We start from the raw sequence: 16,354 nt of genomic DNA, 5'->3' as shown, positions 1-16,354 counted from the left end.
GAGATTACGTGCCGACGACTTCATGGGGGCGATGGAGTGGCTCCGGAGTTGGGCTCGAGCGGTTGCTGGCAGAAGCTGCACGCCGTCGGGCTTCGGCGCTGAAGGCCCTCTTCGCGAACGATGTCGTCCTGAGCGTGTATGCAGTAGAATTTCAATAGTCGTCCGTTTCTTCGAGGATGGTTCACAAACCCTTCCTCTAGTGTCGTTCGGCTTGGAAGATGAACAGGAGGCGAGCTTGTAGATGATGACAGCAGAGCATAATTTTACAACATACATATACACAGAGTTAAACTGGAAAAAGCAGAACTGAATTTACAAAAGAACAAACTTTGCACTACTTTACTCATCGACCGGGCAGGTTAGTGCCTAAGTAGCATCACATTACATGCTAAGCATGGAGCCCCAGCTCAGACTGGACTGCATCCGTTTACATGTGCTTTTAAGCACTTGATTAACAAAGGACTAAGGGCGGTCATTTCCAGTGGCCCGCCCAAAGCATCAATTCTCCAATCCAAAATAACATGCGAGATGGGGACCACCCCTTTGGGTTGGGCTTAGCCTCGAACCCAGAGTCTGTTAACAATACAAACAAAATCAACAACAAAAACGCCACCACTCTCTCTCAAGTGAGAGTATACACAGGCTCTCTCTTCGGAGCTAATTCACTAGCGCCTGTCTTTCCACATTCTTGGCGAGTACTGCCTGTCCGCCATGACAGGTGTCCGTCGCGGCCCTTCTGGGAAGCTGTGGGTGCCTTCCCGGCGATAGCCCACGACAAAGGGGGGGGGGGAGGGAAAGAATGTCGTCTTCGCGGTATCGCATAGCGTCGGCTGTGGTACGGCGCGCTCTGGCCCGCTGACAGCTCCCTTGTCCTGGAATGTAACCGGAAATTGGGGAGGATAAAGCCTGTTTCCCCGGGGCGGCGGCGGGTCCGGTTTTTCTGGTCGTCACTCAAAGAGCATGGCTGGGTAATTGATGATGCCGCTGTCACGGGTCTCCGTCTACGCCGCGCCGTCGAACGTGGATCCTCGTAGCACACACGGAATGTCACACAGACTTCGCATTGGAACACAGAGAACACAGTGACAAAAACCGGAGATCTATGGCAAAGCCGAACAAGGAGTGCTTTAACGGCAGTCAGCGAGAGTGACAGCGCTTCGGGCCAATTAAGTTCGAATAGATTAGCCAGAAAGAAAACACTGCACCAAAGCAAAACGACAGCCACCTGAAGACAGAGAAAATAACGCTCTGCACTACGCAAACAGTACTGTACGAACAGGGGAGACAAATCAGCACGAAAATAAGCCGAGAAAACGAAGGAGAAAATCATAAACCAAGTACGGGAGTGGGCCTATGGAATAAAGGGGGAGAAAAACAGAAGAAAAAAGCAGGAAGAATGCTGCCCAATATACACTTTTAAATGCCTAAACAAAAACCCGTAACTAATCAGAACGCTGTCAGGTGTGGCGCTTGGCGACTCAAATGCCCAGCTTGTGTAGAGGGGGAGCATCCGCCTCGCGTGCAAGAGGACCGGGGCTCGAATCCCGGTTCCGCGGAATTCTCAACTTGGTTAAAAATATATTGATATTGATACTTGGGAGAATGCCTGAGGTTTGGAAGAAAGCCATTATTGTGCCGTTTCTTAAACCTGGAAAGCCACCAGCCTCCGTGGCAGTTATAGACCCATAACCCTTACAAGCTGTCTAGCAAAATCCTTTGAAAGTGTCCGGAATATCAGACTAACTTTTGCCCTTCGATCCTGTGAACTTCTTGACACCTATCAGTGCGGCTCCACTATAGATCGCCTCGTTCGCATTAAAAATGCTGTCCGTGAAGTTTTTATACACAAAGACGAATGCCTAGCGGTGTTTATTGACTTGGAGAAGGCTTACGATACAACATCGAGGTATGGGATTCTATACAACCTTGCTGAACTTGGCATCCGCGGCAGGATGTTACAACTGCCTAAACGATTTCTTGTCGAACCGCTCATTTCAAGTACGCTAGGGATAAACCCTTTCCAGGAATTTTGTTCCAGAGAACGGGGTTCCTGAGGGGTGTATTTTAAGCACAACTCTCTTTGTTGTAAAGATGAATTCTATTAACAATATAATTCCGAAATCCATTATGTGCTCAGTATATGTGGACGATCCCCAAATAGCCTGCACATCCTCCAACGTAGCAACACGCGGGAGACAAATACATCATAATCCTCATCTTCATCATCATCAGCATCATCAGCTTGACTACACCCATTGCAGGGCAAAGGCCTGCGCCCACCCTATGACTGCGAACTTAATCTCATCCGCCCGCCAAACCTTCTGCCGCCCCCTGCCACGCTTGCCTTCTCTTGGAATTCACAAGTACAGTTGACATTAAACAAACTACACACATGGGCAGACAAAATTCGTTTCCAGTTCTCCACACAGAAAACAGTGAATGTTCTGTTCTCACTATATCTACGCCTACAACCAAACCCCCCCTTAAATCTAAACAACGCCGAACTACCTATAGAAAATAAATCAGACTTCTAGGCATTATTTTCTACAAGAAATGACATACTTATCTCACATCAATGGCCTCAAAAAGAAAACCTCCCGATCCTTGAACATACTCAAAGTACTTTCCCGAAAACACTGGGGTTTCGATAGTACATGTCTTCTACAAATTTATCGCTGTGTAATGCGCTCTACTTTAGATTATGGATGTATAGTTTATGAGTCAGCGAGATCATCGTTTCTTAAACGACTGGATCCGGTACATAATTTAGGTTTGCGTCTTTCCACTGGTGCATACCGGACGTCGCCCGTAAACAGTCTATGTAGAAACGGACGAACAATCACTTACAGACAGAAGAACGATGCTCACTTGTTCATACATTGTAAAAATCCGTTCACTACCTAAGTACGTGTCACCAAATAGCCACAATCGTTCACCTAGAATACTTTTCAACAACCAACCGGTAAGTACCAGGCCACTGGCCTTGCGTTTTGAAAAGATGTGCCCAAAATATCGGCGTATTAGACACATTACCTGGCACTACTGGAAGACGAGATCCACGGCCGCCATGGTACAATTTCCCTGAAATCTGTGATTTCACTCTTACACAGGTTCGCAAAAAACAATCTCCACGGCAACATATAATACAAGAATTGCTTGCACTCCAGGAAAAAAATACAGTAATGGCACAGCTTTTTATACAGATGGCTCGAAAACAAATGTTTACGTTGGAAGTGCACTGGTACAAGGAAATTGCAAACAGTAAGGCTTCCACAGGGTGCATGCATCCATCTTCACTGCCGAATGTTACGCAGTCTGCGTAATCATTGAAAAAATAGTGAACGAGAACCTCTCAAACAGTATTATTTACACAGACTCCTTAAGTTTACTTACTGCTCTCCACCCACGAAATGCAATCGCTCCTATGCTTGGTGATTTCATACACAACATAAGAGCCGCAGATCAAGGACAAACATAAAACTGTGCTGGGTACTGAGTCATTTCGGGGATCAGAGGCAACGAAAGAGTCGACCTCTGTGCTGGTCAAGCTCGTGACAAGCAAATAAAAAAAGTAGATAGTCCCTTTAAGGATTGTTATATCTTAGTTCATCGTAACATAAGAAATAAATGGCTGTCCGCGTCGAACAAGAACGTAAATAACAAACTACTTAATGTAAAAAAGTTATAAGTGAATGGAACCCCTGCACCCACCAGAAATGTTTTAACGAAGTGATTATCTGCCACTACCTCACACACAATTTCCTACCGAAAAACCAAGGTGAACCTGTTTGCGAAGAATGCGGAGATGAAGTTATAATTAACTACATTGTATTCTCTTGTGCGAAATTGGAAAAAATTAGAAAAAAGTACTAACTCAATTTTATAACTTATACATTTCTTTTCATGCTACACTGCTTTTAGGAGATGATACAATTTTTTATATATCATGTGTTTTTAGCTTTCTTAAAGAAACGGGAAGAGAATCTATATTTGTTTACCACTGGTCTGTTTGAATTCTGATACACCTCAGCCACGTTCTCACGCCTGAGAAGAAAGCTGCCGTTTCTATTTTGATTGGTTGGGAGCCTCTATATCCTTGCCCAGCCACAGATAGCTACTGAGGTTACCTAGCCCTCTTTAAAGCTTTTACTAGTAGCCATTTCTAAAATTTGTGTATGTGTTCACAAGGTCTTATTAACGTTTGAGGGCCTCTACATCAGGGATGATTTTTTACAGTACTATAGTATTTAAGAAACAAAAAAAACTTTTTTCAATACCTCGTGCTTGGCGCAGGATGGCCTCAGTGGCCTATGTGCCATAAAACCCAGCAACACAAACAACACAACAGGAAGTATTCTTTTGGGTGCAAGCTACTAGCGACATAGAGCATCGCTCATAAGAAAATGAAAGGCCGCTTAACTTGCCCGTACTTCGAAGAATGCTGAGGCAATAAACAAAAGCGGGGACAACGGAAGGCGGCGCAAACAAGGACGTCGATATTTTTGTTTTCATTCTTTCATTCGGTTCTGAATCCTAGCGGCAGACAAATGTCAGGTATATAAATATAATAGCGTTCTATAAGGGAGACAGTAGATGAGAAAGAAAAAGAAACACCAGCGCTTCTACGTCATGTACCAACTAGCCCAAGTAATTTCTCTCCTGAATTGACAGAAGCCGCGGTGACGATCTTGGGTTGACAGTAACATGCACTTATGGTCTCAAAAACTTATAAAAACTTTTTCTCGGGCAATTCTGTGCATTAGATGCCGGATGAGCACGTTGGTTGCCTTTTTCGGAGTGCACAAGTTCGCAACGATCGAGCGCATGTTCGGGTGCGTCTGAGTCGGACACCAACTGGCACGTTTCCTCGTGCCTCCCGCGCTATGACCGCATTCTCTCTCACTGATCGCTCTTTTCTTGCCCCGCACACATCCTGTTGCTGTAGAAATTTCTATGTTTATATTAATTTGTTCATACTGAGCTTTTGTTCTGCATGTATTTTTGCCCCCCCCCCCCCCCCTCACCCCCTATGTTGTACCTCGACGTGGGTCCCTTAGGGTTAATAAATGATGATGCATTCTGAACAAGACTGGACCTGGCCGCTCCCAGGGGGCATCGCCATTCGGCTGTGTGCAATGCAGCTTGGGCCTGGGCCGCCCCTGTACCCAAATGGCTATCTGGGTTTCTGTCGTGCAGCAGAAAAATTAAAAGTAATTAGGGGAGGCGATGCCCGAGTGCACATCGCATTCACGGCGCATGTTTTTTTTCTCCGGTGCAGCAGTTCCTATTCACAACGGCACCAGCTCTGCGGTCAAACGCTTTGGCGGCGGCCTGCGTCGATTTCTCCAGGGCCGATAATAGAAGCGGGGGACCACCACATGTGTTCGTGGAACGCGAGAGGTTGTTTCCGGGCCGCCCAACCCTCGGCACCCCTCGCCTCACCATTTGAAATGTGCGCATTATGCACAGAACACTCCCTACTCATTTTGTAATGAAAATTGCAACAATTTTGTATTTCTATAAGCGTCCACGCAACCATACTGATGCCCCAAAGCCCATTCGTCGCAAAAAAAAAAATAATTAGCGTTTCAAAGACGTGAGACGGCAGTAACGCCGAAGAACGTATGCACTCATGCACTCATGAAAGCACGCACTCATGCGCGTGCTTTGCGCTCACATGCGTTACACGCTCTTACTGGTACTCAAGTGTGAAGTAGAAACGTGGAGGCTAAGGAAAAGGGTTCAACAAATATTGAGGACAACGCTGGAGCTGTGGAAAGGAAAATTACAGGTGTACCGTTAAGGGATAGGAAGAGGGCGGAGAAGAAATCAGCTTGGACAGGGCATGTAATGCGAAGACAAGATTACCGATGGTCGATAAATGTAACGGAGTGGACACCAAGAGTAGGCAAGCTCAGCAGCCGGTGGCAGAATGTGAGGTGGGCGGATGGGATTAAGAAGTTTGCGGGGATAAGGTGGACACAGCTGGAACAGGACAGAGTTCATTGGTTTGGTTTGCTTCTATGGGTTTTAACGTCCCAAAGCGACTCACTCAGGCCATGAGGAACGCAGTAGTAGAGGTCTCCGGAAATTTCGAAAACCTAGGTTTCTTTAACGTGCACTGACATCGCACAGTACACGGGCCTGTATCATTTTCCTTCCATCGAAATGCGAAGCCCGCCGCCGGGATCGAGCCTGCGCCTTTCGGGTTAGCAGCCCAGCACCGTAAGCACTGAGCCACCGCGGCGGGGCCCCTTAAAAGGACTATGCAGATTGGCATTCGATCACTCGTGATCCCAGTGCAAGAATTTTTGAGCTAGCATCAATAACAACCAAGATAGAGAGGATAAAAAATTACGTTCCTCTTCTCGCCCCTCAACTCGTACACGTGGGGCACCAGACAAAAATAAAGAAAACAGAAAACAGCTCTCGGACTGGGCCCCGCCCATCAATACGCCATCCGCTGACGTTCCTTTTGCAACTTCCGGTTGTCGCTCCTATACTCCGTTTCATACTTAGCTGTCTACGCAGCCAAGGCTACGGTGCCTGTTTGCGATCCTCGTCCGCATCATAATATAGTGCGTCAAAAATAAAAATAGAAATGAATTGACAAGCAAAGTGAAAAGTAGTTGATATTATAGTAGACCGATGGAAGTGTTTTATTTTGCAAAGAGAATGATTTTTATTTTATGTTTTCCAGAACCGAGTGAGGCAGATTTTTGGTTTTCTCAGGCGCCGGCTGTATCAGGTTTTCGCAGCTGAGCCGGCAGGTCTGTTTGTGAAAATGGCGTCGCTGTCACCTGCTCGCTTGTTTTCTTCCCCCGCTTCGACTTCGAAAACATCTCCTGTTCGCCTCTTTTCCAAGGTGAAGTCTCCAAAGTTTTCTAAAGACTGCAAGGCGGTGATAGTTAATGTCTACGCAAGCATAAGGAAGCTCCACCCCGAGAAGACTGTGCGTGACGTTCTCGCAATTGTGGGCGAGATGACCGGAGTGAGCCCTCGGACAGTTGTGAGGTTTAAGAAAGAAGGTCTTTCTGGCGGAGTAAAATCACCGCAAAAAAGACCGAAAAGGATGGCAATATCAAGCTCCCGCAGTGTGAAGTACGACAGCTTTACGGTCAACGCCATCCGGCTCAAGTTGCATCGTATGTATGCCGAAAGACAAATACCGACTTTGGACAGTATCCTGCATGAAGTAAACGGAGATGGCGATTTGCCGGATATGAGCAAAGCCACCTTGTGGAGGCTGCTGAAAGAGATGGGCTTCAAGTTCGAAAAAAGGAAACGAACTCTCGCACTCATCGAGCGATCCGACATAGTAGCCTGGCGGCGCCGGTATCTCAGAGCTATCAAAGCATTCCGGAGCCAAGGGAGGTAAGCGCTTCGTTTTTAATGATCGTTCAGAGAGCGACATTTACATTATTTGCCTACCTTCATCGCACCTAGCTGTGTACGTCATGCACTCATTTTGTGAAATCATTAATACTGTTTTTAAAATAAAATAAAAGACGAATCAAATAGCGATGACACTGAATCGCGGATGTTGCAAAGAAGAATTAGTTTCTCGCTCTTTGTTCTATTCTCCGGATCCGTGCACCTTGGTGCCGATTATTCGAAAGCATTACATATATAATTTGTGTTTTCAATAGGCACTATTCAGTTCGAATGACGAATTGAAGAATATTCTAATAGCCATTCAAAAGTTTGTAATAATTGCATACGCGATATTTTATATTTCTATGATGAATACATTGATAACAACAAAAACTCGAGCGATATTTGTTCTGCCCCCCCCCACCCCCCCCCCCCCCCCCCGCCCCGTGCAGGTGCACCATAAAAACTCAATCGGTATTTTTATCTGCCTCCCCGTGCAGGTGCATCGTATACCTCGATGAGACTTGGGTCAATGCTGGCCACACCAGGCAACATGTGTGGAAGGACAGCACTGTCAAGTCATCGCAAGATGCCTTTCTTAGGGGCCTGACTACAGGTCTGCCAGCGCCATCGGGGAAAGGAGGCCGCCTGATCCTCGTTCATGCAGGCAGTAGCCTCACAGGCTTTGTGAGCGGTGCTGCCGACTTCTTCAGAGCCAAGAAGGGCGCTTCAGCTGATTACCACTCCGAGATGGACGGCAAGTACTTCGAGGAGTGGTTTTCAAGCAAACTGCTGCCAAACATTCCTAACAGCAGCATTATTGTTATGGATAATGCCCCTTACCATAGTGTTGCGCTCGAAAAGCCACCAACGACATCAACTCGGAAGATTGAAATCCAGGCATGGCTCACAAGGAAGGGTATATCCTGGTCAACAGACATGGTACGAGCTGAGTTGCTCGATTTGTGCAAAAGAACGACGAGCGGACACACTGTGTATGCGATCGACACACTTGCCGCAAAACATGGCCACGAAGTGTTGCGTCTGCCTCCGTACCATTGCGAGTTTAATCCGATTGAGCAGGTGTGGAGCATGGTGAAAGGATTCGTAGCAAAAAGAAACAAAGCTTTCACATTGGCTGAAGTTGAGGAGCTTCTGCCTCAGGCTTTGGCACATGTGTCAAAGGAAGACTGGCAAAAATTTTGTGCACATGCTGAGCGCATTGAGGATGAAGCCTGGGAAAGGGATATAATTTTCGATGATGAAGTTGACCCAGTAGTTTTCGCCATTGGCAGTTCAAGCAGCTCGTCTGAAGAGTCCAGCTCTGAATTGAGTGGCATTGAGGAGCTGGAATAATACTGTTTTCTTTGCAGAGTTTTTGCATTTAATGTTTGTCGGTTGGTTTATGGGGTTTAACGTCCCAAAGCGACTCAGGCTATGAGAAACGGCGTAGTGGAGGCCTCCGGAAATTTCGACCACCTGGGGTTCTTTAACGTGCACTGACATCGCACAGCACACGGGCGCCTTGCTTTTCGCCTCGATCGAAATGCGGCCGCTGCGGCCGGGATACGATCTCGCATCCTTGGGTACAGCAGTCGAGCGCCATAACCAGTGCGCCACTGCAGCGCGTTTTCCATTTAATGTGAACAACATTACTTGCCTCCTTTGAGGATTTCTCTATCCGGGTGTTGCTACGGCATCTAGATAACGCTTGGATGCTGGTCACACTATCATCGAAAGTCATTGTGAAATAGTTTCTGCCCGAATTTTCAGGTGTCAGCTGAAACACGAAGACAGGTTTCCTTGTCGAAACGTTGGCTCGGCTTGCGAACTGAGGCTGCCGCTCAACCTTTGTTCAGTGCTCTCTCATACTGTGCAGCCATCTTCTTCCTATCTTTCTACCATGTATGTGTTCAATGTCACTGCTTTGCATTAAGCAAAAGTGCCCGTGTCAAAGAACTACGGAAATATTTAACGTCCAGATGACTGTTTGTCCTTTCTTCCTCTCTACTTTATGAGGTTCTCACTGTGCAACATTGCTTTGTTGGTCATTTTTTATATAATATTACTCATGTCTGGTGTGTTTTATGCCGTGTTATGCGTTGTTTTCATTTGGGTGTCTGCTCTACTGTGTGAATACCGGGACTAGGTTTTACTGCAATAGCACGGCTCCAGACGTATGAAACGTGAGCAAGAAAATTGCGTGCCAGTTATCATCGTGTTTGAAATTTTTCTTGTTACTCACTTGTTCCTGCTTTATTGTGCTGCAGTTCCTTTTTATTTTATTTGTGACATTGTGATAGTTTGATCGTATTATTGAGTTCGAATGTCATAAAGCAACAGAGACTATGGAGACACTAGCACCGTAGCCGCTGAGCCACTTGTGATAGTAAGATGCCATATATGTTGTATGTAGCATCAGCAACTGCCATCGTTCCTAGTCATGTGTTCAAAGTCTTCATAATTATGATCATTTTCTGCCTTGTGCATATCGTGCTTTGTGCGTTGTTTCATTGCTGTCTCAACTCGCATTCTGATTTATCTATTATGTATAAATATTCCGAGGTTTTTAAGTGCCTTGTGGCCTCCTCTCTCTAAGACCACATGACCCATATGACTTCATTCTCTGGAATTGGCGTCACAGAAAATTCTTCACAAAAGATTTATTTAGTGCTGCCTGTATGATTAGCCTTATCATATTGTGTAGCTCACTATAATTTGTGCTCCTATATATGCTGTTTGTCCCAAGTTGTTGGCGACATTGCTCTGCTGGTCTTCGACTGTGTATGCCAAAGTTTGGCAGTTTTCATGCTTGTTCCCTGCTGAAGTTATATAGTATTTATCCCATGCTCCAGCTCTGAAATTTTGGCCTACTACAAAACTGCGAGAGCAAATGGCACACAAGATACTGAGAGGGTGCCGTTTAATAAAAAAATGAACAATTGGTATTTGTGGACTTGTGGCATTTGGGGACATACGCTTCAATGGTTCACCTGACATCTAGACTTTTTTTTTTTTTGGGGGGGGGGGGGTTAAAAATTGATTTCCTCAAGCATGTAAATGATCAAAAAAGTCTTGGACAAGAGAATTTTGGCGCACTGTTCTCTTTACAATACAGGCCGTACAAACATGGTCGGCCATTCACACGGCATGCACAGCAAATATCGACATATAACATTCTATAATCTGCAACACCAGTTTTCAAACCCTGGTATGTTTGGGCAGCAGTCAAAAAACTACAGTAACTCACGATCGAGCACAAACGGTTATCTCCAGTAACAAACATGATTTCTATCATTGCGGATATGTACAAATATTAAAAACATGCGAGGTGATGTTAATTATACCAGCCACCACGTTCATTCACTCTGTACTTACACATCCTTTGTGTAGAAACCCGAATTTTCGCCGTTGATATTGTTACCGCGAGAAGGCGGCGAGCTACCGTGGTTTGTGAGGAGGACGAACAGCGAGCTTTGGGACGTTGGACCCCATGAATTATAAATCCAAAACAACATCGCCAATCTATACCGCGTAGCCTCCAGACGACGCTGCCTCGAATAATTGAAGCCACACTGAATTCTATCACCCCACAATTAATGATTCATTGTGTGCAGCATGCGAAAAAATCCGTGAACACCGAAAAACAGCGCCTCTCAGCACGTCCGTTGCCAACTCTCACTTCACTTTCGTTTCCCTGCGGAAAAAGTTAACAGCACGCTTCTTATTAAAGAAGTCATTTCATTTTGATAACAAAAAAGGCCACTTATATATGGCTCGCATTTAGACTTTCTATCTAGAGATTCGCCGAAAAAAGATAAAAAAAAGAACAAACCTACGCTGAGGATCGAACCTGGGCCCCCTCACAAAATGAACAAACATGCCCGCGCTTCGTACCACTCAGCCACGACGCGAGGCGGAGTGACACATTTTGTAAGTTTTTTTTTTGACGGACTATTCCGTACCTTTGGCTGTGTAGACAGCTATGTATGAAACGGAGTATAGCACCCCAGCAGCAGCGTCGACGGCGTGATTGCGGCGCGCGTCGGGTTTCTTTACTTCATCTGTTGTAGTTAGCCGTAATGGACCGGGACCTCAAGGCGCGACTGCTCGCTCTGTACGGCCGCGATGGGCATCGAGCCCTACGCGTTCACACCGTACCGGCTGAGGGGCTCCGGAACTCCCAACAGAAGGAGGCGGCAGAGGAAAATTGAAACCATATGCGTGAAGGCAATGCCCTGGCTCGCGCTTGCCAGAGTGTGTCGCGCGGCTGCACGAGCCGACGATTTTCACGGCTACCGGAAGTGTGCCCGTGACGTCGGGGCTGCCATGGCTCCAGCGAATGACAGCGTGTGGTGGCCAGCTGACGTCATGGGTATAGTGACGTCTTTTTTCACGATTTTAGTTTCAAAATCGGTCACTACGAGCACACCAATCGGCCCGCGAATTTTATAAAACATCGTTTTTAAAAATTCATAATAAATTGCCGGCTCAGTTCCGAAGACTCATACATGGTGTGAATGCTTAGCATCATTTCTAAGCATTGAAAACATTTACAAGCGACTTTTCATTGCATAGTTCCTTTAAGAGAATGATCAGGTCGCTGTGAGAGACAGCGGTTAAAGCTCCCATTTATAGGCGAGGTCCGCGTCTGTTCGTTCTTTGCCCCAAGGCAGGCGCGCACATACACGCAGTATTAACTGTCCCCCTCCTCGCACCGGGCGCGCGACCCCATTGGTCAAGCTCGGAGACCGGGTTCTAGAAGCATCGAGGGCTTTCTTGTCGTGCGCCGTCGGCGACGCGAGGGGAAAATGGAGAGGGCGCCACTTAGCATGGTCGAGTCTACACCCTCTCCGCCAACAATGAGTAGAAACTACTCGGACATTTTAGAGATGATCGACGGCGCGCGCGGCAGTTTGCTTCGGCGCCGCGCCGGCGAACTGAGTGGAAAGGGAAGCAACACACGCAAAGTTGCGCGCTTTCCGGGGTTCCTTCTCCTGTGTTTTTGTTTTATTTTACAGCGCGCGGGCGCGATTGCTTCCGCGCTGCGTCCTTTCTAATAAGCGCCGAAATTTGTAACAACGGGCCTGCCCACTTGCTCAAGGTGAGCCACAATCGCAGGACCATTAAGGGATATGAGGAGAAAGATTGAAAGACAAGGGCTGCTCTGATGGCACGCCGCTCTTCCTCCCCCTTCCACCATTGGCGTAGCAGCCCTAGCTGAGTGCCGGTCGGCTCGAACTCCCGGGAGCGCGCAAAGCGCATAACTCACGTTGACCCGCGGTAGCTCTCTCTGATGCCGCAAATAAATAAGTTCAGTCCAACAAGTACGCAATAAATTCGTCGCAGCGCGGATGACCAAAAGCAAGACTGCATTGTGTTCATGCTCGTTGCCGGCGCTGACGTCGCGGCTCTTGCCTTGCAGTCGAGCAAAGGGGATACTGCCGTACATTACACGGCAGAAACTGGAGCAGTCGGCGCAGACAAGAGAATGGGATTCATGCGGTTCTTAACAAGGAAACCTGATGATTTGATTAAAAAAGCACGAAGCCAGAAAAACCTCTATAACACCATCGAAGCTTTTGATCGGTGTCTTCTTTCGAATCTCACACTATTTCTGTATATTCCCGTTCCGTTATGGAAGCAGATGCAAATATAATTTCATTTTACATCATTCCGAATAACTTCTCCTTGGTCTTCTGTTCCTTGTTGCTTCTCGGAAATTCGCATATTATGCAGACACCGCAGCAAGGGGTGAACGTACCAGCATAGCGGTGTTATAGCAGTAAAAAAATTAAAAAAAAAGATATGGCAGTGCGGCAGCTGCTTCCTTTTACTATCGTTTTAATGAAGGTGTGTAAATAGTGCTGGTTACGTGCCGGCGTTGTGCTGCTGAGTCGCTGTTTAAAACCTTATAATATGACGTTTAATGGGGCACACTTGCTCACTTCTGTTCCTAGTGTGCGAATTTTTTGTAAGTTTGTAATCATTCTGTTATTTTTTTTTCGTTTCCCGTATCGGATAAGTTAGGTTGGCGGCCTGCCTTGCAGATGACCTGGCATTACACACAACGTTCCTTTAACTACTTAATTGTGCAGAGATTTATCGTTCACCTTAAACGGATTCGCGGAATGCTCGCGTGGTGCTTGCGGCTAAAAAATGTCGACGATCCCGGCGTACCATTGATTCGTTCAGTTTTTTTTAATTTATTCAAGACAATAATACATCATTGTCTTTGGGGACGGGACTAAAGGCAGGAAACTTCCTGACGTGGTCACGCCACCCTTTGGCAAGCAGCGGTTGGCACTCATGTACAGATAAAGAAAAAAAGGGACACTGCTTGGAAACGGATGAGAAACACAATAACCACGTTTTTTAAAGCACTCCCGTAAGAAAAGAAAACAAAAACCCGCTTTTTTTTCATTCATCAAAAGTCTCTACAGGCGTAAAGTACGAACAAGATTAATTATACAATTCTGCCAGCAACGCATGGTTGAAAAAAATCCAATATACAGGACACATAAAACACCCAAAATACATAAACATGACTGAAACTATCGACTTGAAAAAAATTGTTAAAAATGATTTAGAGGCTACTCTTCCTTCAAGAACATATGCTTCAGTATTTTCTGCATTTGGTTTAGAGAACGAGCATTTGTTAATACATCTTTAATCATTGGATAGCGGTCTATCAGATCTGGTATCTGATAGCTTAATCTTTGGTACCCGTAGTTCGCGTTGGGAGCTAGAATATAATATTCTTCCTTAAGTCTATGAGCTCCTTCTTTCGTAATATTTTGATTCAAAAGTCTTTTCATCAGACCGGTATTTATGATAAACTTCAATCTTTAATTTGTATTCGTAGAGCCTTGTGATGACCCCCATAATGCGCAGGTCCACACGGGACGGAGAGGCAAAGAGACACCGTATGGCTCAGTTTAAACAAACAGGTATATTCAATAATTACACATGATTAAGGTTATACATCAGAGGCTGGGGCGTCCGAGCTTACGTGCCGACGACTTCATGGGGGCGATGGAGTGGCTCCGGAGTTGGGCTCGAGCGGTTGCTGGCAGAAGCTGCACGCCGTCGGGCTTCGGCGCTGAAGGCCCTCTTGGCGAACGATGTCGTCCTCAGCTCAGACTCGACTGCATCCGTTTACATGTGCTTTTAAGCACTTGATTAACAAAGGACTAAGGGCGGTCATTTCCAGTGGCCCGCCCAAAGCATCAATTCTCCAATCCAAAATAACATGCGAGATGGGGACCACCCCTTGGGTTGGGCTTAGCCTCGAACCCAGAGTCTGTTAACAATACAAACTAAATAAACAACAAAAACGCCACCACTCTCTCTCAAGTGAGAGTATACACAGGCTCTCTCTTCGGAGCTAATTCACTAGCGCCTGTCTTTCCACATTCTTGGCGAGTACTGCCTGTCCGCCATGACAGGTGTCCGTCGCGTCCCTTCTGGGAATGCGCTTTTGTTCACGAGGCACGGCGAGAAGCTGTGGGTGCCTTCCCGGCGATAGCCCACGTCGAAAGGGGAAGGAGGGAAAGAATGTTGTCTTCGCGGTAGCGCATAGCGTCGGCTGTGGTACGGCGCGCTCTGGCCCGCTGACAGCTCCCTTGTCCTGGAATGTGCCCGGAAATTGGGGAGGATAAAGCCTGTTTCCCCGCGGCGGCGGCGGCGGGTCCGGTTGTTCTGGTCGTCACTCAAAGAGCATGGCTGGGTAATTGATGATGCCGCTGTCACGGGTCTCCGTCTACGCCGCGCCGTCGAACGTGGATCCTCGTAGCACACACGGAATGTCACAGCCTACGTATTTCATGCATCCTGTACGATTTGAAGTAATTTACTTAACGAAGGGAATTGCGCTAAAAAAGACACGGACGAGAAAAAACAAGAACGGGCGCAAACTCGCGACTGATTTTATTCAGAAAGAACACAAATATATATATACCTAGATTCTTATTCAAATCATTACCTAAGTGCACATGCCAGGAACGTTTTCTCTTTCTTATACAAATTGATACAAGAATCGCTTACGCATTCATCACCTGACTTATCAATGAAAAAAGCCTCTGCGAGTTCACATGCTACCTGGGCCCGCTTGCACAAACGCGAGCCTCTAAGTCCAGACTGAAATCCGAATCTCGTCTTATTATAACCTAAGATGAGCCTGGACTTCCCTGCAGACGTAGTGTGCTTGCACGAACCGAAAAATCTGAACTACTGTCCAGACTTATTTCAGACGGTAGATACATTTAGTACCTAGGCCGGAAATTTAGCCGCCGACAAGGAACGAGATAAGGAATCGGCCGGAAGACGGTTGTGAGGGTGACGGACGTTCGCGCTGTCCAATAGATGACCGCTATTTAATGTCAACATCAGGATACACTCCCGCTCTTTTTGAACACTGATAGCTGAACCGTGACCATGGCGGCTCCCATCAATCTCAACCGAGCCGCTACCACCGCGAGTAACAAACTACTCGTTTTCGTGAGGATTGTTGACAGGCGTTCCCACAAAATCTGGAAAGCGGTGCCAGCCTGTCGTTGCTGCCTCTGAAAGTGCGTCGGCATCGCCTTTGTACATCTATATGCGTTTCGTTGAGCCGGTCGGCTTTTCGGGACCCGTTGGTATGCCCCGTCCTCTGGCATCGGCGCCGCCGCGGCTCAGCCACGGCTCAGCCACGGCGTCTTCTAGCCGCGCCCGCGCTGACCGTACACTACGCCCGGGATACATGCGACGTTTTTTCCGACGATGTTCGCGCGGCAGAAAACGGCGCGGCGGCGCGACGCCCGGCCGGAGATACATGGAGCGAAACAGCGGCAGCCCGCCGCCGCGTATCTCTCAGCGCGAAAGCAATATGATCAACAAGTGGCAAATACCATTGAGCGAGGAGCTCTTTGAGAGCAGCGACGCTGACTCCTTATTCAGAATAACGAAATTGTTCATTTAGACACCACTGTACTGATTG

The 16,354-nt window shown here is 46.9% G+C and overlaps 1 protein-coding gene across 1 annotated transcript; it reads left to right on the top strand.

Annotated features, from left to right (window-relative positions):
• Positions 1–6,784: 6,784 nt before the first annotated feature.
• Positions 6,785–11,184, top strand: LOC144104129 (uncharacterized). The gene is made up of 2 exons (XM_077636958.1): positions 6,785–7,374; positions 7,875–11,184. The coding sequence occupies exons 1-2, from the start codon at positions 6,785–6,787 to the stop codon at positions 8,728–8,730; spliced, it is 1,446 nt and encodes a 481-aa protein (XP_077493084.1). The 3' UTR covers positions 8,731–11,184.
• Positions 11,185–16,354: the final 5,170 nt, after the last annotated feature.

This window comes from Amblyomma americanum, chromosome 9 (genome assembly GCF_052857255.1).
Source record: "Amblyomma americanum isolate KBUSLIRL-KWMA chromosome 9, ASM5285725v1, whole genome shotgun sequence".
Lineage (NCBI taxonomy): Eukaryota > Metazoa > Arthropoda > Arachnida > Ixodida > Ixodidae > Amblyomma > Amblyomma americanum.
Note: the sequence above shows the minus strand (reverse complement) of the source record. Positions and strands in the feature narration are given on the sequence as shown.

Excerpts from the sequence above, each read along its gene's own strand:
- LOC144104129 (XM_077636958.1), top strand. The coding sequence starts at position 6,785 with ATGGCGTCGCTGTCACCTGCTCGCTTGTTTTCTTCCCCCGCTTCGACT. Across the intron at positions 7,375-7,874 it reads GCATTCCGGAGCCAAGGGAG|GTGCATCGTATACCTCGATG; the intron begins GTAAGCGCTTCG and ends CTCCCCGTGCAG.